At 36.7% G+C, this 24,447-nt stretch overlaps 1 protein-coding gene across 2 annotated transcripts in view; it reads left to right on the top strand.

Moving 5' to 3' along the window:
* Positions 1–24,447, top strand: part of rev1 (REV1 DNA directed polymerase) — a 242,618-nt gene that overhangs the window by 118,692 nt on the left and 99,479 nt on the right. For both annotated transcript variants that reach the window (XM_039743936.1, XM_039743937.1), the window contains 2 exons: positions 7,541–7,607; positions 12,265–12,397. In XM_039743936.1, coding sequence (XP_039599870.1) covers positions 7,551–7,607; positions 12,265–12,397 — 190 coding nt within the window. In that variant the 5' untranslated portion in view covers positions 7,541–7,550. The remainder of the gene's footprint in view (positions 1–7,540; positions 7,608–12,264; positions 12,398–24,447) is intronic.

Below are 24,447 nucleotides of genomic sequence, written 5' to 3'. Positions count from 1 at the left end.
ATATTTTATATTCTAAACCCATTGCCACAGTGTCACTCTGATTTAAAAAAAAAACAGAAACACAAAACAGCAAAACAATTGAAAGGTGGGTATTAGATTTTGGAGAGACCAATAGCCAAAGGCATTCTTGACAACCACATATTTAAAACTGTGAATCTCAAAATGTGACACTGCCCATTTACCCTTGCATCAAGCATGCTCCTTGTGTTCCAGATTCCCGATTAGGTAACCTAAATTTTACTTATTTATTTATTGAGCTTTTATAAATACTAAAATTACCCTTTGAGACAAGTATTACCTGCTTGTTTATCTTGTTTTGCCTTTATGATTGTGCATGGTAGCAACTGTAATATAAAAAATGATCAATGGTATCGATCCTTTGTGATATTGAATTGTACTACTGTGATCTACTGTGTACATAACAGGTACATAATTTAAGGTATGACATCTTTCAAGAAATTGTTTTTGTTGTTTTAATTCAAAATTGCAGGTTTAATGAGATGCATAATACAGAATTTGCATGTAAGCTGACATGGCCAATAACCTAAAGACAAGTTATCAATGTCAGTGTGTAGTGTAGCAGTGTTTCCACTGAACATTTAACTAGAATACAACACAGAAAAATACAGTAGTTATCATGTAACATACTTATGTGTACAATATTATATATCATAACCTTTATTACTCTGATAATTTTAAAGTTTTCCTACCATCTGTAACAATTTGTGTGACTCCTCAAGACCTGCCTTGTTGCTCAGCTACTGCACACAGTTGAACACTTCACATTGGAATACACACACTAAGTTCACATGCTTAGCTCTGCCCTCTTGTGGTCAAGAAGGCTGTTTGCTGCAGTTTCTTCTAAGTTATGCTGATTCATTATTGAAATGTCCCATTTTTATTGTTTGGCTCTTATAGTCTTGATTTATTTATTTATTATTATTTTTTTTTTTTGCCCTTTTGCGTGCTGAACAAGTTACTTAGAGGTATAACGTACAGCTCACTGAGCTTAGGTTACGGTTTATCCAGACCCAAAGAGCATCTTTTGCTTCTGCATATCTTTATCAGGAATTAAAATCTCTCAGTTGTTGCCTTTAGTATGCCTGTTATTTAATTAATAAATTATTTTCCAAGTTCTTAGTTAATATATAATCCTAATGAATTACTAGCGTTTCACTATTAAAATTAGTAGATGGGGAACTTTTTTTGGAAATTATTGGGAACTATTGTGTTTTGTATACTTTCAAATATGTTTAAAAACAAATGAACATAAGTTAGTCACAGACCCTCCACCTCTGCCATACAGTACATTAATTCAGCAGTAAGACTCCTGGAACCTGCAATCTCTCCGCTCCTTTCAACAAACAGCAGGCTTGATCCCAATCCAGCATTTCAAAAACAATAACAATGTAGTTCTATATAAACAACAAAAGTAACAGCAGGTGGACTCGCTGACATGAAAATGATAATTTACCTCTAAAGAGAACAAGTTAGTCATCCACTGTGACTTAAGGCATGGGACTTTAAGGATGTGGCAGCTGTTCTACCCATTTGTTTCAAACATGATATGTAGCATGTCTTGCAGGTCTCAAAACTCTGTTGTCAAATGTGAAAACTCGGGTGAAAGTGTGAATTGTCTTCTCAGACATTGTGGTACAAAAAATTGGCCTTCCAGTTTCATCATCTCAAAGACTGAAAGTTTCATCTCCTCTGGAGCTATATTCCAGCTAATGTCAGCTGCACCATGTAGGAATACTGGTGTATATAATCCATTCTTATACATACTTGCATATAGCCTCAATATATGGTGGGTGTCAACAAGAGTTGGTATATTAAGACCTGGGGTATTCCTTACCATAGTACGTGTTGCTGGCTTTCCCTAGCAATAATGGTTGTATGATGAGGACCAGAATGTTTGAATGATTTCAACGAAAATGTCCTCCTTTCACTGGCTCCAAGAATTTCTTTATAATCTGAGAAAGGGTCAGGCTAGAGGTTGTGTTCTGTATTATCTTCAAAAATCATACTTTTGGGGCAAAGAATTATGCACTCATGAATTATGCCAAGAAAAATGAAGTAACTGATATATTATCTTTATTTACATTATCACCTTGCAAGAAATGCTAAAATTATTTTGCTTACTTTAAAACTTTAACTTTTTCCTTGAGTTAAAGTTTGAACAGTGGGAAAGACAGAAGATAGAAGCAAAAGGGAGAGTGAAAAATGTTTGTGAGTAGGTGCCTCTCTAGAGGTTGAAAAAAATTAAATGGAACATTTATCGCTAGACAGTGTAGTTTAAAGATGGGACAAATCTGGATATATGCTCATTATTGTATATATAAGGGAAAGCTGAGAATTAAAAAAAAAAAAAAAAAGACTGGTTCTTTATTTTGTTGTATGGTTGATTTAAAAGTCTTTTATGACATTTATTTTTGAATTATCAAATATGTTAGAAGTGACCATGAAGATTATCTTTGTACAACAATTGTGTACCACCTATGGGAAAATATAAAATAATAATAATAATGGTCAGTATCGCTCAAACACATTTCAGAATACCTGACAGGATGTTGTATTAAAAGCTAGGACATTTTAGAGGAATTCATTTTGAGATATTTTAAATTGCATTTTATTATCTCACAATGCATGCAAAGTCAATGTATTTGAGATATAATAAAATGCATAGAGTTACATCAAGATGTCACAAAATACATTTAAGATATTTTGAAATGCATTTGAGATATATTTAAGATATCTTGAAATATTAATAAATACCTACAATGCATTTTAAAATATCTTGAAATTCATTTGAAAATATCTTTAAATACATTTTGAGATGTCCCTAAATGTTAATTTGACTTGGCATACTGTCAGTGAATTTATGGTAATGATCACCAGACTGTGAGTGGATATTTCCTTTAGAATATGAAGTCAGCATTTACTGACACTATTTTTAAATCTGTAGAAAACTATAATTTTTTAATTTCTGTATGTGTCTATTATGAGGTACCATTAGGGAAAGTACTATATTACATTAGCAATTTCAGAGTTAGTAATTGAGAGAATCATGTTTCTAATGTCTCCTGATAAATTCTCATTAAGAGGTATGCCTCTGGTTGTTCACCATTATGCTGATAACTCCGGGCAATACACTTTACCACTAAAGTGCCACCTTAAAGCAAACTGAAAGAAACGTGTGATTTGAGGTACCTGTCACACATATACATTAAGACATCAAACAGCAGTAAACTCCTATAAATTCACAAGTTTGTTGATTGAGTCTGCACCTATAATATGGCAGATTAAATCTGTCCTTGGTAGAATATATTCCCACAATAGATTGAGCAAGTAATTTTACCTGCCTGCACAAACATTTGTTCTGCATGTATAAAGTACTTTTAGATGATGTTCACAATTACATAAAAATGAAGATTAGTCTTGCAGTAATCTAGGTCAAATGGGGATTTGATGGAAATTTGAATGTACTGAATAGTCTGTGTCAAATTTGACTATGGTTTATTTATTTATTTATTTATATATATATATATATATATATATATATATAAATAAGGAATAATCATGAAACAAAAAGCAACTGGATGGACACACAGATACATAGACACTTCACAATTTATTAAAGTGGGTAAGCTGATTTCTGTCTATCCATCAGATTATCTCTGTTATGACGTATTCAGCATTAACATTTGCAGTACACCATATACTGAAATTTATTTTGTAGGGTATGAAATAGTAAAATGCATTGCATGTTTCATTCCAACAGATGACGCATTACAAGCAATAGCTTTGCTTTTACAAATCCCATACCAAATGGCACATAACAGAGACATAGCAATCGGACACATACAGAGATGTTTGCAATGATTTTTTTCTAGTCCAGATTTGGACATTTTCCTTTGTAACAAGATGTCAAATTTAAAATATAAAGTATATATTTTAGATAAATTGATGGCTATTTCAATCCAACAATAATGGAAACTGTCTGCATAGTGCAGTTGAAATTGTACAACTTGTAATTCAAATAAAGTTTCATTGACCCTGTTTGACCACATCATTAGCTTACTAAAATTTATGCAATGCGTTATTTTTAACATACAGTATTCTATTTTATTGTTAGCTGTTCTGTGTAGGATTATTTTTGTTACTGTATTATATTGCATGTAGGACTTTTTTTTACCTTAAATTTGATTTTCACAACCATTAAACCAGATTGCCTAGAATAAACCAACATGCAGTCTTTAAAGAATTACTGTCAGTCTGTTTAGACTGTAATATTGAATGTAAATCACATAGGATTTTATAGAATTTCTGAATGGTAAACAGTAAAATTTTGTGTGAAAATAGAAAGATGAATTCTGAATATTAGCATTTTCACTTGAATTTCATTCCCATCTGAGGTAATTTATTTAGGAGAGACCTAGTCTACCTGGATAATACAGATGCCAGTATTTTTAAAACAATAATACAATAATGTCTACAGCAACCAATAAATCAATGATATATATAGTAAAGTAATTTGTACACATTTAGACCATATCTTGTCTTAGAGAACCGCAGGACCAGATACAGAGGTCTAACTGTGTAGTAGAAATTATTTACACTCAAAAAAATAGTTTATTTTAAACAGTGCCTTTCTTCTGCACTTTACTGTTTATGGTACTGTTGTTGAAAAGAACTTTATACAATTAAAATGGATTAAGTGATTTCCTCAGTCACATAATAGATGGTGGAAGAGACTGAACAACTTGCCTTATAGGTAACCGTATGATACATTGGACGCTGTCACAAATTGATACAGGAATTTTTCTACAAAGATGTCAGTTTGCCTGGTGTAATAGAACTTTAGATAAGTGTCATCTCATATTTCTTTCTCAAACAGTTAGAGTGAACTACCTGTACCTTCTTCTGCTGTTTTGGCCTAGTAATTTCAGTTTATCTATAATTATCAGATAAAACAATTTAGTGTATCCTGTTGGACTGCAAATGACTTTTGCCAAAAGACAATAATATCATCTTCCAGATTTTATTACATTACTCTTACCAATCACATGTGGTGTTGCCATTTTAATCCTGCAAGTAGGAATTAACACAGAAGAAAATATCCATGAAAATGTTGGCAAAACATAAGTAGTGATTTTGCGAAACAGCAAAGAAAATGAACAAACTAATGCAGAAAAAGTGACATAAAAAGTAAAAAAAATAATCAAAACATTAAACTATAAATATGCAAAAATATTCTGAAATAAAATGGAAAGTTCAGCACATTTTTCACACTTCCATTATTTTAGCTGAATCGGAATTGCATGAATAGATAGATAGATAGATAGATAGATAGATAGATAGATAGATAGATAGATACTTTATTAATCCCAAGGGGAAATTCACATAATCCAGCAGCAGCATACTGATAAAAATAAACAATATTAAATTAAATAGTAATAAAAATGAAAAAATGAAAAGAAATGAAAAAAATAAAAATAAAGAAAGCAGACAATAACTTTGAGTAATGTTAGCATTTACTCCCCCGGGTGGAAATGAACAGTCGCATAGTGTGGGGGAGGAACGATCTCCTCAGTCTGTCAGTGGAGCAAGAGGGTGACAAAAGTCTGTCACTGAAGCTACTCCTCTTCCTGGAGATGACACTGTTCAGTGTATGCAGTGGATTATTCATGATCGACAGGAGTTTATTTAATGCCCGTCGCTCTGCCACAGATGTTAAACTGTCCAACTTTACTCCTACAATACAGCCTGCCTTCTTAACAAGTTTGTCCAGGCGTGAGGCGTCTTTCATCTTTATGCTGCCACCCCAGCACACCACCACGTAGAAGAGGGCACTCGCCACAACCGTCTGGTAGAACATCTGCAGCATCTTACTGCAGATGTTGAAGGATGCCAACCTTCTCAGAAAGTAGTCTGCTCTGACCTTTCTTACATAGAGCATCAGTATTGGCAGTCCAGTCCAATTTGTCATCCAGCTGCACTCCCAGATATTTATAGGTCTGCACACAGTCACCTCTGATGATCACAGGGTCCATGAGGGGCCTGGGCCTCCTAAAATCCACCACCAGCTCCTTGGTTTTGCTGGTGTTACATCCATCAGAGTGTTTAACTTCTTTGCTTTGGAATCATACGGCACAGAAATTCCACACTTAAAAACTGTCTTGGTCTGGTGTTCACTATAGAAAGACACTTATAAAGCAAAGTGTTTTTATTTTTTGGTAGTTTTATTTATAGTAAAACATTAGAAGTACTATACAGATCTTTGTGACATGTAAAAAGTCATTTTCATGCTTTCTTTTCTGTGTTTGTGTGTATGTGTGGTGTTTTTGGTTGAATTGACCCTGATATTGGTAACTTTTTTGTTTCTTTTTTTTAGTTCTGTGTGTGTAACTATGGTGTTTTACCTTAAAAGACAACAAAATTAATATTCACTAGATTAGTATTTCAGAAGTAAAACCGTTTGAGACTATAGAACAGCAAGCATTATTATTTTGTTCTGTTTTTATTTTTGAATATAAGCCAGTAATTTCTTATTGGTACAACTTACTAACTAGAGTCATATATTAAAAAAGGGGGCATCAAATACCAGCTATGTAATAAGGTGAATGTAACTCGTGTGAAAATGCTGAAATTTCTATTAAAATTACATTTTTTTCAAAGTCCATATAGTTAATCTTTATCATGTTAGCAGTAGTGGTAAAATCTTGAGAATGAAAGCATTTTTAACTGAAACGTTTAACATGGAAGACTTTCAGAATTCCTGCATCAAGCCAAGTATGGGCCCTGAGTGTTCATTCAGAAATCTGAATGCCTCCCTTAGTAGCTTATAGTGATTGACAAACCAACAAACCATGATTTATGTAAGAATTAGTTCAGTACATAAAGTGTAGCAAGCAACATATTCATTAAAAACCACCATTTAATAAAACATCGTCCAGTATCCAAACTGGCTTTGGGGAATGCACCTGGATCTAAAGCAAACTGACACTCTCAAAGGTGTTTTCCATTATGAAGCCAAGCTGTACATACTGTTCTATAATCATTTACGTATGGCCTGGCAATTTTGCTGGCCTATTTCATTCCCTTTGCTTTTAGCAATGGCTCATACCCAGATTAGCAATATGTGTAAGTCATAGATTGTAGCATATTTACTGTAAATGCATTTAAAGGCACTGATTCCTTGTCACTTTGCTCACTACTGTTTTTGCACTATGAAATACAGTAATACAAGGTAGCAGTAGGTGATGTGGCATGATGTGTTGTCAGTTGTTCTTTCACAAACTGGCCATCAGCTCATGCAAGTGGAAGGTAGTTATTGGCAATTGGTTGCTTGTAATGGCAAAGCAGATGATGACAGCTGCCTATTACAAAAGTAGTCAGGATTTGTCTTTTCCTTGTCAAATTCTTTATGTCAAATCCTTTGCTTCTGAGTATATTTTGGTTTCTTTTGTTGGCAGGGTTAACTGTTAAAGTATAACCACTTCTGTGACATTCATACAATGTTTTCTTGTTCTTCCCATAGAGGATTCACTATGAGTCGAGGTGGATGGAGGAAGAGGGCCAGTGAAGACGATGGATGGGGTGGGCGGGTGAGTACTTACTGTTTACTTCCTGTTCTGTAAAATATTTAGATAGGATACATATTATTCCATATTAACAGATTAAGGAATGTCGTTAGATAAGTCATGCAGTGTTCTAGGAGGATCCTGTATTATTGCCGAAATGTTATACTTACAGCATAAATACATTTTATTTTTTGAAAAGGAAAATTACTGAATTTTCCTTCTATACCCACACTCTACCCCCAAACACCCCCCCTGAAATACTGTCAAGCAGTGTGAAGTAAAAGCAAAAAAGTATTAACTTTCAGTGCTTTTGGTTTAAGCTGTTTCACCCACCCATTTTCCCACCCCCTTTTAGCGAGTGTTCTATAAGAATACATTATGGGATAGTCTGTTTTTATATAGTACACTTTCGGTTATAAGCCTAATATACTATACTCTGATTCTACTTGCAGTGTAGTTAAAATATAGTACTAAAGCTCTAACAAGTGTGTACTATGCTAAAATAATAAGTCTGATTTGAATATTGATATCATCCGGAAATTTGTAATATTGGGAGTTAGATAATAACACATTTTGGTCACCATTTAAGTAAAATGAGTGCCTTCTGTAGTGCTTTTATTTATCCTTGGTATTTCAGGCAGGCCATCATCTTCAGATGACAATGTGCACAGTGGATTATAGTCGTAATAAGTTCTGTAAATAAGAGGAGGGGTTAAAACCATTTATGACCTTATGTTTAAAAATGATTTACATATTGGTTTTGAATTTAACAGGAAGCTTGTATGTTGTTTTAAAAACTAACATTATACAGTCATACATTATACTACTAATTAAGAAATTACTTGTACATTTCCTTTGGTGTGTCATTGTGTAATGAACAGCCAGAATCATTATCACTGAAAACTTGACCCAGCAGTTTTCGTAGAATAAAATCTTGTATGATGCTTGTGGATCTACTTACTACATATGCTTATATGCTAACAAAGCCTTAATGAGCCTCAGATAAGCATGCAAAACATTGCAATCATCCTACCTCAGATGCTCTGACATTAACTTGAGTGAACCAATCTTAATAGACCAAAATAACAACTGTAAACATTTGACAAGATCCAGAGTTTAAACAGACAGCGGCAATTTAACTTGTTTAGGTTAACTATGTGAAAGTTGTCTGCAAATTGAATGGTCTCAAAAATAAAGAAGCAGCTTTTCATCCGAGGTGAAGGAAAAATGATTACACCTGGCTTGCACTATGTGAAATCATGCACTGTCTTCACAGTGGCTTCTGTTGCATTTAGTTTTCAGTGACATAGCACTGAAATGAATGATATGGTGTTTATCTGGTGGAAACTGGGGATTTGGAGACAACAGTTAGCTTCATTTTAATAAAACCAGAAGCAAGTGTCATGTTGGGTAAAGTGGGCCAGCAGCACTTTCAGGTTCCATGCATTTTTCCTGAGACACGCATATGTAGAGGCTATTTTGATCAATGTGAGTGAGAGAATCTTGCTAAACTCTTTCAATCTGTTACAAAAGCTAGTGGTATCAGCATTTAATGCTCCATTCTGCCACCTATGTTTACTTATTCTAAAATTCATTAATGTGTTACCTCTAATTAAAAGGTATTTTTTCTTTCCAGTTGAAATCAGTAGTTTATTATGCATCTTGTTGCCCTTTTTCCTAACATGAATTTTAAAATTGAATCCACTCGCTTTCCTAAATATATTACTTGAATTTTGTTTTCATGAGCCATTGCACAAATAATTGCATTTATCTATATATATAAAGGAGAGTTGGGATCCGAGAGACTGTGTTTGTAGAGGGATTGAGAGTTAAGGCGGGTGGGGGAGTCACGTGATTATCTCCCCTCCCATTCACGTCATTTCATTCACTTCATTTCGCTCCGAGCTGAGCTCTGCAGCTGACGCAGCCTTGCCATTCTTTTTCCTTAGTGTTTAGTCCTTTCTCCTTTACTAATTTACTGTTTAGTACACATGGTACTTACACAGTCACTCATAAAAGGGGAGAAGACACCGTGCAAGAAATGGGTATTGAAACTACCTTGGAAGACATGCAATCAACGAGGCCATTAAACGGATCTCAAGAGAGGTGGTCTAGGTTGGAAAAAAAGTGCTTGGCTGCCAAAACCAGGCTATTAAACGAATCTCAACAAGAAACGACTTTTACGTTAGAAAAAAAAAAACGACTCGCTGCCAAAATCAGGCAGTTAAGCAAATCTAAAGAAGACAGGATTTCTAGATTGGGAAAAGGACGATTGGCTGCCGAAACCAGGCGGTTAGAAGAATCTGAAAAAGACAGGACGTCTAGATTGGAAAAACCACGATCCGCTGCCGAAACTAGCTGGTTAAACGTGCAGCGAAGCGCGCCAGGTCTGCTAGTATTAAATGTTTGATAAAGTTTCTATTCACTTGCTTTTATTTAAATATTGGAGTTCTTCACAGTGTTGCCAGTGTACAATTGTACACTGAGGTACAAAATGTCAGAGATGTTAAACTACAGGCCCACATCATAGATTCAGCCCTTGCACCTTTCTAAAGTGGTCCACATAATCAATATTCAAAAGATGTTACATATGACCTTATGATATTACTTTTCTTAAAGTCCCCCTGTAAGATGTGTTTCACATATTGATGACTGTTTATGATTTAGCCTAATTACATTTATACTTGCCATTGAAATGAATCTCCTGTGTCAATATGTGTGTATCTGCACAGCACAGTGCACCACAGCTTCAAACCTGTTTTGAGTAAGAACACTGGCTGCTTGTAATGACCCAACAAAAAAAAGTCAAAATAAGGTGACATGCTAACCTGCCATGGAGAACTTTAATGTTCTAGCATAATGCCTAAGATTTGACAGTCACATGAAGAAGATGGTAGCTCACCTTCATATAAGCCTCTGCTATCTTTTTTTTTTTTTTTTTTATAAAAAAGCTGTGTATCAGAGCTTTCCATCCTTTATCAGCTTACTTGACTGCTGCCACTGCCTTACACCATTCTTTTGTCTTCTGACTTTATTGCTGTATTTGGATCTAAAACGTATTTGCATTACCACTAGAGTTAAACATGACCATTATCCATTTCTGACCAACTACAAATGTGGTCTGTATGATCCATCACCAATTACATTAACATTTACATTTATTTGCTTAGCGGATGCTTTTGTCCAAAGCAATTTATAAAGGAGGTTGACGTAACCGGGTAAGATCAGTCTAAGTACTGTTTTGAAGAAGTGTAGCAGTACAGGTTACAAACATTGATCACCACAAATGAAAATCTATAAAGCTGGCATAACAAAAAAATAACAATTAACAATATGACAGATATCCATAGAGCAAAAAAAATTATAAACAATTTGACATATTCACAGAATGGTAGGGCTTTCAGTTGGTTCGTAAACACATTGAGATGCTGACCCACTGACTACTCTGGAGGCAAGCATGAAGGATCACCAGCGCATTTACACCTAGTTTTTTTAATGTAGGCAACTTCCATCCGATCATGACGCATGTTCTTTCAGGTATAAACAGATGTACTTTAATTTAGCCACCAGTTCTTGCATGAATATGAACTAGATAGATAGATACTTTATTAATCCCAAGGGGAAATTCACATAATCCAGCAGCAGCATACTTATACAAAAACAATATTAAAATAAAGAGTAATAAAAATGCAGGTAAAAACAGACAATAACTTTGAATAATGTTAACGTTTAAACCCCAGTGTCTGTCAGTGGAGCAGGACAGTGACTGCAGTCTGTTGCTGAAGCTGCTCCTCTGCCTGGAGATGACACTGTTCAGTGGATGTAGTGGATTCTCCATGATTGATAGGAGCCTGCTCAGCGCCCGTCGCTCTGCCACGGATGTCAACCTGTCCAGCTCCGTGCCTACAATAGAGCCTGCCTTCCTCACCAGTTTGTCCAGGCGTGAGACATCCTTCTTCTTTATTCTGCCTCCCCAGCACACCACCGCGTAGGAGAGGGCACTCGCCACAACCGTCTGGTAGAACATCTGCAGCATCTTATTGCAGATGTTGAAGGACCCCAACGTTATAAGTATAGTCTGCTCTGACTGGCAGTCTAGTCCAATTTATCATCTAGCTGCACTCCCAGGTATTTATAGGTCTGTACCCTCTGCACACAGTCTCCTCTTGATGATCACGGGGTCCATGAGGGGCCTGGGCCTCCTAAAATCCACCACCATTTCCTTGGTCTTGCTGGTGTTCAGGTGTAAGTGGTTTGAGTCGCACCATTTAACAAAGTCCTTGATTAGCTTTCTATACTCCTCCTCCCTGATGCAGCCCACAATAGCTGTGTCATCAGTGAACTTTTGCACGTGGCAGGACTCAGAGTTTTATTGGAAGTCTGATGTACAGTGCATCCGGAAAGTATTCATAGCCCATCACTTTTTCCACATTTTGTTGTTACAGCCTTATTCCGAAATGGATTAAATTCATTTTTTTCCTCAGAATTCTACACACAACACCCCATAATGACAACGTGAAAAAAGTTTACTTGAGATTTTTGCAAATTTATTAAAAATAAATACTCAAAGGCATGATCATGTTCTGCAATGTAGTCATTGTTTGCTATAAGTTGGCATTGGCAAATTTCCTATTGAGAATTGTAATTTATGTTCAACTAATTTTCTGCTACTTGTTTTCAGGGTGGTTATATGGCTGCAAAAGTCTGTAAGCTGGAGGAGCAGTTTAGACATGATGCACCGAAACAGCAACAACAAGAGGGCATCTCCTCAAGCATTTTCAGTGGTGTGGCAATTTATGTCAACGGGTATACTAGTAAGTGTATTTATTACGTGCTGTGTCTTTGTAGTCTGTAGGAAGACCTGACCATTTTTTATCTTATTAATATAGTAAAAGAAAACAAAAAACAACAATATCTCAAAACAGTTACATTTTCATATACATGTATTTTTGTCTTTCATTAATTATTCCTGTCTATATTGTAAGATTTTACGAGAGAGCTAAAGACCAGCTATATGTCAATGTACAGCTGTTATTATTTTCCATACATTGCTTTTCCATCTTTTTAGTCTTATTCTTGTGTGTAGCTGAACATTTCTAGCTGTTCAGTCTTGTTTTGAATATAAATTGCCTGATTATGAATTTTTTTTTTTTTAAATATTTTTTTTCTTCGTTTTCAAGATCTTTCAGTATATCTTGCTAATTTGATCAACAAATGGCTACATTTTCATAATGTCCAGTTGCTTGTTTTAACCGTTTAGAATGCCTCTTTGAGGAGCATTAAATAGATAGAAAATGGCTCTGGTGTAAAAGCTTACTTTTTTATTTTTTCTCCTATTATATGTGTATTTCTGTGTGTGTATTAATTTAAACTGTAAAAAAGGTACTGGATTCAATTAAATGGTTATTTGCATACATTTCAGTCTTATCATGTAGAAATGATATTTTTTGCATTTCAGGGCACCATAATATTTGGGATATAGCAATGGTATATTAAAGCAGTCATATTTAGTACTTTATTATGTTGCATATCCTTTCCATGCAATGACTGCTTGACGTCTAATTCATAGACACCACCTGGTAGGCGTCTGAGTATCTTCTCTGTTGATGTTCTCGCAAGCCTCTAATGTAGCCATCTTTAGCACCTCCTTGTTTCGGAGGCCTTTTATTAAGTTTTCTCTTCAGGATATGGAAGGCATGCTAAATAGGATTTAAATTTGATGATTGGCTTGGCCTTTCAAGAATTTTCTATGTTTTAGCTTTCGCTGTTTTGCCTTAACAATATGTTTGGGATCATTATCTTGTAGAATGAAGCATGCCCAGTGAGTTTGGAGGCATTTACTGGAACTTTAGCAGATAAGATGTTTCTACACACCTCAGAATTAATTTTGCAGATGCTGCCAGCAGTTACATCATCAATGAAGAAAAGTGTGCCAGTACCTGTGGCAGCCATAAAACAATAAAACACCCCCACCACCACCACCATGCTTAACAGATGGTATACATTGGATCTTGGACTTCTCCTTTTTGTCTCCACATTTTTCTTTTACCCTCAGTCTGATACCGATATCTTGTTTTTATGGCTATCTATGGCACCTTGCAATGTGGCATCTGTATTTCTGTTCATGATGGGTTCATGGATTGCCGCCACAAGAGGCACCAACAACCTTGCAGCCACAGCTCCGTTCTCTGCTTCGACAATGGAGGCTCGGAACATGGCCCATTCAGACTCCATGTCCTTCACCTCCTTTGGAATGAGGTTGAAGTTCTGCCGGAGGTGGCAGTTGAAGATCTTTCTGACCAGTTTCTCCACCATACGTTCCCAGCAAGACCCACATTATATGTTTGGGTCTGCCTGGTCTGTCCGGCAGCCTCTCCCACCATCTGATCCAACTTACCACCAGGTGGTGATCAGTTGACAGCTCAGCCCCTCTCTTCACCCGAGTGTCCAAGACATAAGGCTGCAGATCCGATGACACGATTACAAAGTTGATCGTCGAGCTGCGACCTTGGGCATCCTGGCGCCAAGTGCACTTATGGACACCCTTATGCTGGAACTTGTTGTTTGATATGGACAATCCATGACCAGCACAGAAGTCCAACAACTAAACACCACTCGAGTTTAGATCAGGGAGGCCGTTCCTCCCAACAACAACAACATTTATTTATATAGCACATTTTCATACAAACAGTAGCTCAAAGTGCTTTACATAATAAAGAATAGAAAAATTAAAGACACAATAAGAAAACAAAATAAATCAACATTAATTAACATCGAATAAGAGTAAGGCTCAATGGCCAGGGGACAGAAAAAACAAAAACTCCAGACAGCTGGAGAAAAATAAAATCTGTAGGGATTCCAGACCATGAGACCGCCCAGTCCCCTCTGGGCATTCTACCTAACATAAATGAAACAGTCCTTTTTGGATTTATGGTTCTCACGGAAGGGCTTGATGAAGATGGTCATGTAGAGTTCTGTCTTTTAATCCATCCATCATTGTTGGAGCATCATGAAGCTTTGAGTAGGTGGAGGTGGCGCAGGCCACCACCACAAAGAAACCGGAAAAAGAAACAGAAAAGAGAGTAGGGGTCAGTACGATTTTAGAGCCACCATGAATAATTATTATGATGAATTGAACATATAGAGCATCAGGATTAAGTTAAATTAAGTTAAATTAAAGTTATAGAAAGGCCATGTTAAAGTAATATGTTTTCAGCAGTGTTTTAAAGTGCTCTACTGTATCAGCCTGGCGAATTCCTATTGGCAGGCTATTCCAGATTTTAGGTGCATAGCAGCAGAAGGCCGCCTCACCACTTCTTTTAAGTTTTGTTCTTGGAATTCTAAGGAGACACTCATTTGAGGATCTGAGGTTACGATTTGGAATATAAGGTGTCAGACATTCCGATATATAAGATGGGGCGAGATTATTTAAGGCTTTATAAACCATAAGCAGAATTTTAAAGTCAATCCTGAATGACACAGGTAACCAGTGTAGTGACATTAAAACTGGAGAAATGTGTTGATTTTCTTTTCCTAGTTAGGATTCTAGCAGCTGCATTCTGCACTAGTTGCAAACGATTTATGTCTTTTTGGGTAGTCCTGAGAGGAGTGTTACAGTAATCTAGTCGACTGAAAACAAACGCTGAACTAATTTCTCAGCATCTTTCAGTGATATAAGAGGTCTAACTTTACTTATGTTTCTTAAGTGAAAAATGCTGTCCTAATGATCTGATTAATATGTGATTTAAAATTCAGATTACAGTCAACAATCACCCCTAAGCTTTTTACCTCCGTCTTGACTTTTAATCCTAATGTATCCAGTTTATTTCTAATAGCCTCATTGTATCCATTATTGCTAATCACTAAGATTTCAGTTTTCTCTTTATTTAACTTGAGAAAGTTACTATTCATCCATTCTGAGATACAAGTCAGACATTGTGTTAGTGAATCAATAGAATCGGGTCATCAGGTGCTATTGATAAGTACAGCTGTGTGTCATCAGCATAGCTGTGGTAGCTCACGTTGTGCCCTGAGATAATCTGACCTAACGGAAGCATGTAGATTGAGAATAACAGCGGACCCAGGATAGAGCCTTGTGGAACACCATATTGGATATCATGTGTCTTGAGTTGTAATTCCCACAACTAACAAAAATTTTCTCCCTGTCAGGTAGGATTCAAACCAATTTAAGGCACTGCCAGAGAGGCCCACCCATTGACTAAGGCGATTTCTAAGAATATTGTGATCAATGGTGTCAAATGCAGCACTCAGATCTAAGAGGATGAGAACAGATAAATGGCCTCTGTCTGCATTCACCGCAAGTCATTTACTACTTTAACGAGTGCAGTTTCTGTGCTGTGATTTGTTCTAAAACCGACTGAAATTTATCAAGAATAGCATGTTTATTGAGGTGGTCATTTAACTGCATAATGACTGCCTTCTCCAGAACTTTACTTAAGAAAGGCAGGTTAGAGATGGGTCTAAAATTTTCAAGAGCTGAGGGGTCAAGATTATGTTTCTTAAGTAGGGGTTTAACTACAGCAGTCTTAAGACAGTCTGGGAAGACCCCGTATCTAATGACAATTTACTATGTCAGAACATTATCAATTAGCACGCCTGATACTTCTTTGAAAAACCTTGTTGGTATTGGGTCAAGGACAGGTGGAGGTTTTAATTGAGATTATTTTTGTAAATCAGGTAAATCTATCCTAGTGAAAGAGTTTAATTTGTTTATAACAGGATGCTGGGGTTTAGGAGGATCCTTAGTGTTGGAGGATATACTATGTTATTTCTAATATCATTAATTTTTGATTGAAAATACAGCGATAGCCTCACAGGTTTCACTGGAAGCACTTAGGAGGCATTCCTTTGAGTTACCTGGGTTTAGTAGGCGATCAATTGTAGAAAATAAGACTCTGGGATTACTAGCATTGTTATTTATAATCTTGAGAAATAGCAGCGTCTCTCAAGACGGACAGTGTTATTGTATTCTGTTATTTTGACTTTTAATATTTCATGGTGGATAGTAAGTTTAGTCTTCCTCCATTGACGCTCAGCTCTATGACATGTTCTCTTTAAATCAGACACTCTTTGGGTCTTCCTTGGTATAACAATGCTAGAAGATTTTTCACTGTCTTTTCAGGTGCAACTATGTCAACAGCAGCTCTCACTTTAGTATTAAATCTTTCCACCTTACTATTTACATTATCCTCACTATTATAGCTGGCACTATAAACGGACTGATTGCTTAAAATGTTTGTAAGTTTTAAAGCTGCTGCCAGTCAAAGAAGCGTTTTTAACAATATGCTTCTCATGAGTGTTTTTATCATTATTTCTATATTAAAAAGTAGAAGAAAATGGTCTGATAGACCAATATCAATGATCTGTTTTATATCAACTTTCAGTCCTTTAGTAATCACTAAGTCTAACGTATGACCTGCTTTATGTGTAGGCTGATTTATGAGTTGTCTCAAATCAAAAGAATCCAGGAGGTTCATAAATTCTTTTACTTTTAGATCACACTGATTATCTATATGAAAATTAAAGTGCCAACTATTAGGAGTGTGTCATAGTTAGTAATTAAAATTGACATTAAGTCAGAGAATTCCTCAAAAAAGCGTTATATTTAGGAGGTCTATACACGGATAGTACTAGAACTTGAGAATCTCCATGAATAACAACGGCGAGATACTCAAAGGACTTGAACTTACCAAAACTGACATCTTTACATTTTAATCGGCTCGAGTAAATGTTAGCCAATCCGCCCCCCCTTTTTCCCTGGCGGTCTGCACGAGTAAAACTGTAATCCGGAGGCGCAGATTCGATTAAAACAGCGCGCATCTGAGCTAAGCCATGTTTCACTTAGTGCAATAAAATCTATTTTTTTATCACTAATAAGATCGTTGATAAAAAACGTTTTGTTAGTTAAAGCTCTAACATTCAGTAGTGCCATATTTAATGTTTCGGAGGTGCCAAGATGAATACTATGTGCGTTATTGATATTTGGAATAGGAACTAAATTATTTTATTAGCCGCTCTGTGTGTATTTTTTGTTTAATCTGTGATCTGTTTTTATAGTTTTAATACATTGTTCCTCTAAAATAGTAATTTTAATTAGATTATTGGAGTTTATGCCGTATTTCCTAGATTTTCTACGTGCATTGAGATTGCTTATTACAGTATTAATGTTCTGCACTTTAACGGAAGATTCTATTAAACACGTATCATGTCCTGGCACAACAGTATCATCCCAGTCACACCTCTCCAGGTTTCATTGTCGTTGCCGACGTGAGTGTTTAAGTCTCCCAGCAGGACAATAGAGTTCATAGGATCTGCTCCTTGCAGCGCCTCTTCTGGGGACTCCAAGAAGGCAGGGTACTCTGAACTGTCGTTCGGCGCATAAGCGTAAACAATAGTCAGAGTCCTTCCCCCAACTCGAAGGCGTAGGGAAACAACCCTCTCGTCCAGTGGGGAGAACCCCAACGTGCAGGTCTCGAGCCTGGGTTCCATAAGCAAGCCCACCCCTGACCGACACCTTTCACCCACAGCAACTCCAGAGTGGAATAAAGTCCAGCCTCTCTCAAGAGGAATGGTTCCAGAGCCCAGACCGTGCATAGAGGTGAACCCGACTATATCTAGCTGGTACCTCTTAACCTCTTGCACCAGTTCAGGCTCTTTCCACGCCAGAGAGGTAACATTCTATGTCCCAAGAGCCAGTTTCAGCAACCGAGGGTCGGAATGCCAGAGTTCCCGCCTTTAGCTACCACCCATATCTCATTGCACTCAACCCCTATGGCCTCTCTTGCAAGTGGTGGGCCCACAGGAGAGCGGAACCACGTTGCTCCTTCAGGCTGAGCCCGGCTGGGCCCCGTGGTCGAAGGTCTATCCACTAGGCTTTCGCCAGTGAGCCCTTCCCCCGGGCCTGGCTCCAGGGTGGGGACCTGGGTACCCTTTCTTGGGTAAGGGAAATGCTGATCCTTGGTTTAACACCATAGGGGTCTCAGGATCAAGTTAGTCTGGATTTAACCTCAGACCTGTTTGTCTTGGGAAGCCCTACCAGGAGCATGTAGCTCCCGACAACATAGTTCCAAGGATCACTGGACCGCGCAAGCCCTTCTGCCACAGCAAGGTCTCAATCCAAGAGAATATTTACCCTTGACTGCATAAAATGTTTTACCCATACCACCCATTTGGTTCAAGTTCATGTAGGTCCAAGGCAACAGTCTCATTATACCTTGAGGCCACTGGCAAGTCCACAGTTGGTTTAGGTCTAGACTTGCTGTATTTCAAGCATGTTTCACAACACTATTCACAGTTTGCTGTAAAATAGATACACAGTCTATGTCATTATCACCAGAACTAAGCAGCAAGTACTGTCATATTTCTACATACCATTGTAGCGTTGTTCAAACTGCAGGCATCAAAGGATGAGTATGCCTCATGAGGGGTCTTTTTCCTCCTTCAGAAACAACCCATCGAGTATTTGGATTAAATTATCCATACCAGTGTCTAAGTCTTATGCTGGTATTTCTAGCACCATATCTCTTGCTCTGCCCGTAAACAAAAGTGCCACAACAAGCGCTTGCTTTTTCTTGTCCAAGTCATTCACTTGTCTCCAAATTTCAAATTTATTTTTCCAGTTTTCATATGATCTTTATTCATCGAGGAAAGGAAGTATTTTGTAATTCCCAGCCATCCTCTGCTACCAGTGTTAGTCTTCAATAAGCACACCAGTTTGAATGTGAAATATTTTACTTACATAGATGCAAAACACACAAACTGCAATACTATATCAACAAAACTAACAATGTCCACTCTTTCCAAACAAGGAAGGTACATTGTCTTAAAGGGGGACAACAACAACAACATTTATTTATATAGCACATTTTCATACAAACAGTAGCTCAAAGTGCTTTACATATTAAAGAATAGAAAAATGAAATACACAATTATAAAACAAAATAAATCAACATTAATTAACATCGAATAAGAGTAAGGTTCAATGGCCAGGGGGGACAGAAAAAAACTCCAGACGGCTGGAGAAAAAATAATAAAATCTGTAGGGACAACAATAATAATTCAGTCTTGAGTATGTTAATAATGAACTTAACAGAATCCTATCGAACATCTATGGAAAGAACTGAAACATGCAGTCTAAAGAAGGCACCCTTCAAACCTGACACAGCTGTTTGCTCAGGAAATGGGCCAAAGTGCCTGCTGACAGGTGCTAAAGTGTTATTGAGAACTATAGGCTTGTTTGCAGGGATTGCATCTAAAGGTTGTGCAACAAAATATTACGTGAAAGGTCCCATCATTTTTATCTATGCTATTTTCAATTGTGTCAATATTTGAAATATTCTGTTACTTTTGTCGGTCTAAAGTTATTTCAGAGACAATTGTGGGTTCATCTTTTTTGTGGAAGAGTACCAACAAATTTGTCCACATCTGTATGTTTAAGTGACTATTCATTTTTGTGTTAATGGCAAATGTTAGTTTAATTTGCTTTTTTACAATGGTATGTGTGTCATTTTCCCTATTTATTAATGTAAAGTAGTGATTTTCTAATCTGTCCTGAGGTAACTCCATAGCTACAGGTTTTTATTGCAACCGTAGTGTTTTGTGAATTGTACGTTTTAATGCTTTTGTTTCAAATTTTTCTTATGCCCATTAGATATTACAGTATATTAGGCCATCTGGAGGGAACTTTTTTAGCATTTTTATTACAGCCTTAGTTAACAACACGTTTTTGAAACCAATTAATGTAAGTCACAATTGTGGTGGTACAATTTCCAAATTTGTATTTTATTTTCAGTTTACCATAAAGAATCATTTTTTTTATACTTCACAGAATCTTGAGCATGCAAAACTTGGGTATGTTTTGTATCAGTTTTCCTTCTAACTAAACCAGCAAACATAATGTTTTTTTCCTTATTTGCAGTTCAATCATAGTTAATTTATTAATGTATTTTCTGAATCTGCTTATTTCTTTAATGATTTAAATGGAGAAGATCTACTCGGTTTCCATGCAGCTCTGCTTTGAAGCAAATGGCAAGAATTATGCATTCAACATCATATATTCACTTTGTTTATTTTCGAAGTGTAGTGTTATCAGTAAATTGTCTGTTTTATTTAGTGTCTATCATGATGAATGTTCTTACAGAGAACATAAAAAGTAATAATGTTTAATACACAGTATTTAGTGTGTTATATGCATTGCTATTTTCGGCAATAACATAGTAGTCATTTGCTAAAGAACAATGAAAATGGAAGCTGTACTTTCACTTACAGAGCAGAAAACCACAAAAACCTGCCAGAAATCTGTTTAATGATAAAAACATGCATTTTTGTGTTGTGTCTCTATTTAACAACTGAACAATATAATAGTGTTATTCTGCAAAGCCAGTTCATTTGAGCGAGGAAGAGTGTCACTTTCATAATTTTTTTGTAAATTTGTCAATCAATGTATGACTTTCAATGTATTCTTTTTATAAAAATGGGCTAGCTTGCACCTCTAGAATTAACACAGTCAGAGATATCAATGATATAAGTTTGTTGATGGATACAATTTAACAATTTAAAGTCACCAGTTGGCCTATTTTCTAAAAATGTTTAGGGGAACCTAACATCAGGCATATATAAACGAAGGACCTGTGTGTATGTGTAAGAGTGGGGCAGATGGGGCATGCATGTACTTTTAAAATGTTTTGGGTCGCAGTCACGGCAGTTGGTGTGAATTCTATGTAAGATGCAAAAGCTTATACAAGTGTTACTTGCACTTGATGAGATGCTGCATGCATGCACTTTAAAATGTTTTCAGCGCTTGCATGTACCTCACTTCTCATCCAGTCCTAGCAGACAAACTTAGATTTGTGGTGCATGCACATTGTATGGTAGCTAGTTGTGTGAACATATGTTTGCCTGAGACAGGTTTCATCCTGTGCTGCTCAATTTTTGCCATAGCTGCACTCGGACAAAATACGACATGGCCCAGCCCACTTAGCTGATGCCTCTGGAAGTTCACCATTGTAGTAAAACTGCTAGGGAGTCTTCGGATTGTTTTTTGTCCTGAAGACCACACACAGCTAGTTACTATATATTCAGCACTCCAACGCATGACATCCCAGTGAACTTAAGACTTCAGAAATTACTCTTGTCCGAATCATATACTCGAGGACATCAGTGGAAATTAAGGGGAAGTGCATTTAAAACTGAAACCAGGAAGCACTTCTTTACTCAAAGAGCTGTGGGACTCTGGAACAAACTACCAAGACATGTAGTTGTAGCACAAACCTTGGCATCCTTTAAGAAGTATATTGTTGATATATTGGGACAGCTTAGCTACTAGCTGAAGAAACGGGCTTGGTGAACTGAATGCTATCCTCTCGTTTGTCAAATTTCACTTGTTTTAAGATAAGGAAGATTTTTAAACAAGGTATTGTCTGTGAGGCATTGGATCCAGATGGAATTTCAGGGCATGCTGATGTAGCAGTCTCTCTCTCTGTCTTTGTTATCTGAGGTATTGTAGCTGGGATTTCTTAAGAAGTCTGGAGGGTGGGAGGTTACAGGAGACTAAATTTCAAATGTCCTAGGGTTAAGCACCTCAGAAGTTGTGGTGTTCCAGAATGTCTGGGATTCAGCCTTTGCAGAGTTCTCAAATGTCAGGTGAGATAGGAATTAAATTGGAAATATATTAAAGAAAGAAATTTGTCCTCCACTTGGGCCTCTTTGAGTCAGGAACCAGTAAGGAGTTCATTGTGTCTTTTATTTTCTCTTCAGCAAATGGTTGAAGGGGAAGCATTCCTGTTACAGCAGTCTACTAAGGGACAGTTCCTTGGGCAGAGGTTGTCAGCTTATAGTCAAAGAAAAAGAGCAGAGTTCTGTATTTATAAAGAGCTGAATTAATGCATCACCTGACATTTACACGCCCATCATCTGATTATTTCATTATTTTACATTCACAAATAACACATCTAAATAAAAGTCTCATTTCACAATATTCTTGGTCCTTACCATACTTTTCAATACTTCTTGAATTCCTGTCTGTGTGACATCTGTCAAGTCTTACTGGGAACATGATAGTCGCCCAACTTCTTGTACCATCACTCAGAACTTTCTTGTTCTTTGTTGTACACTTGATATCTCTATCTGGTTTCCTGATATCCTTGAACAAGTTTCTGACATTTATTAACCCTTTTATACTTTCTCAGTATTTCTCCTAGCAGAGCCCACAAAATACAGTGCATCCAGAAAGTATTCACAGCGCATCACTTTTTCCACATTTTGTTATGTTACAGCCTTATTCCAAAATGGATTAAATTCATTCTTTTCCACAGAATTCTACACACAAGACCCCATAATGACAAAGTGAAAAAGTTTACTTGAGGTTTTTGCAAATTTATTAAAAATGAAAAAATTGAGAAAGCACATGTACATAAGTATTCACAGCCTTTGCCATGAAGCTCAAAATTGAGCTCAGGTGCATCCTTTTTCCCCTGATCATCCTTGAGATGTTTCTGCAGCTTAATTGGAGTCCACCTGTAGTAAATTCAGTTGATTGGACATGATTTGGAAAGACACACATCTGTCTACATCTGTCTATATAAGGTCCCACAGTTGACAGTTCATGTCAGAGCACAAACCAAGCATGAAGTCAAAGGAATTATCTGTAGACCTCCGAGACAGGTCTTGAGGCACAAATCTAAGGAAGGTTCCAGAAAAATTTCTGCTGCTTTGAAGGTCCCAATTAGCACAGTGGCCTCCATCATCCGTAAGCTGAAGAAGTTTGAAACCACCAGGGGCCTCATGTATAACGCCGTGCGTAGAATACTATAACATGGCGTAAGCACAAAAGCCGAAATGTGCATACGCACAGAAAAATCCAGATGCAGGAATCAGTGCATACTCTAACTTCCACGTTCTTCCGCTACATAAATCCCGATCAGCGTGAAAAGTAACGCTCGTGCACACGCTTTATGTAACGCCCCAACTCCTCTCAGAATTACGCCTCTTTGAATATGCAAATCAGTATAAATCGCCCTTAAGCGCAGCCTTCTGTGAAAAGACAATAGGAAAAGCACGGGGGAAAATATAAGAATTTCAGCGAATACCAAGTGGAGGCAAAGGAAAAACATACTATTTGTTTACTTAAACCGTGATATAATCAACAAAAGGAAGTTGATTGAGTTACATAGCGTGTTGGAGAAACTTGAAAACTCACGTTCACAAAATCGCACAGTGCCGGAAATAAAAAAGAAGTCACATATCAAAGTCGCCGTGAAAAGGCGAGTTGTAGTCCATTGTCTGAGTGTCATATGAAAGCTTATTAGGGTACAGAGAAAAAAAAGGCAAACAGTGGGGAAAAAGCACGAAATGTCAACTTCAGTCTCAAAATTTCCACTTTAATCACGTAGTTTATTTTGTCATTAAAATAGAACATCATAAACTTCATTTTAAAATTGTTTAATTAACCAGTTTCTCAAATTACATCGTAATTAAAGTATAGCATTTTAAATGCTTTGTTTTGTAGATTATCTTCTATGTGCTCTATGTGTGTAAATCACTATGTGCTTCTTAAACCAGCTGTTTTTCCTCTGACAGGACACAGAATCCATTACATTCATGATATTACAGCTCTCTGAATAACTAAAATACTGAGATGTATACGTGATATTATTTTCATGATGATAGTTAAAGCATGTTATTAAACATAGGTTTTACGGCGCAGTGATTGTGTGAGAACTTTGATGAAATTGTTTATTGCAGCAGTACTCATGGGCGGCTCTATGTCCAATAGAGAAAGTCCAATGTCAATATGGTATCTTATGCATGGCGGATGGCCACATCCGCTATGACACTGCATAGCCGC

The sequence above is a fragment of the Polypterus senegalus genome, chromosome 2 (genome assembly GCF_016835505.1).
Source record: "Polypterus senegalus isolate Bchr_013 chromosome 2, ASM1683550v1, whole genome shotgun sequence".
NCBI lineage: Eukaryota > Metazoa > Chordata > Cladistia > Polypteriformes > Polypteridae > Polypterus > Polypterus senegalus.
Note: the sequence above shows the minus strand (reverse complement) of the source record. Positions and strands in the feature narration are given on the sequence as shown.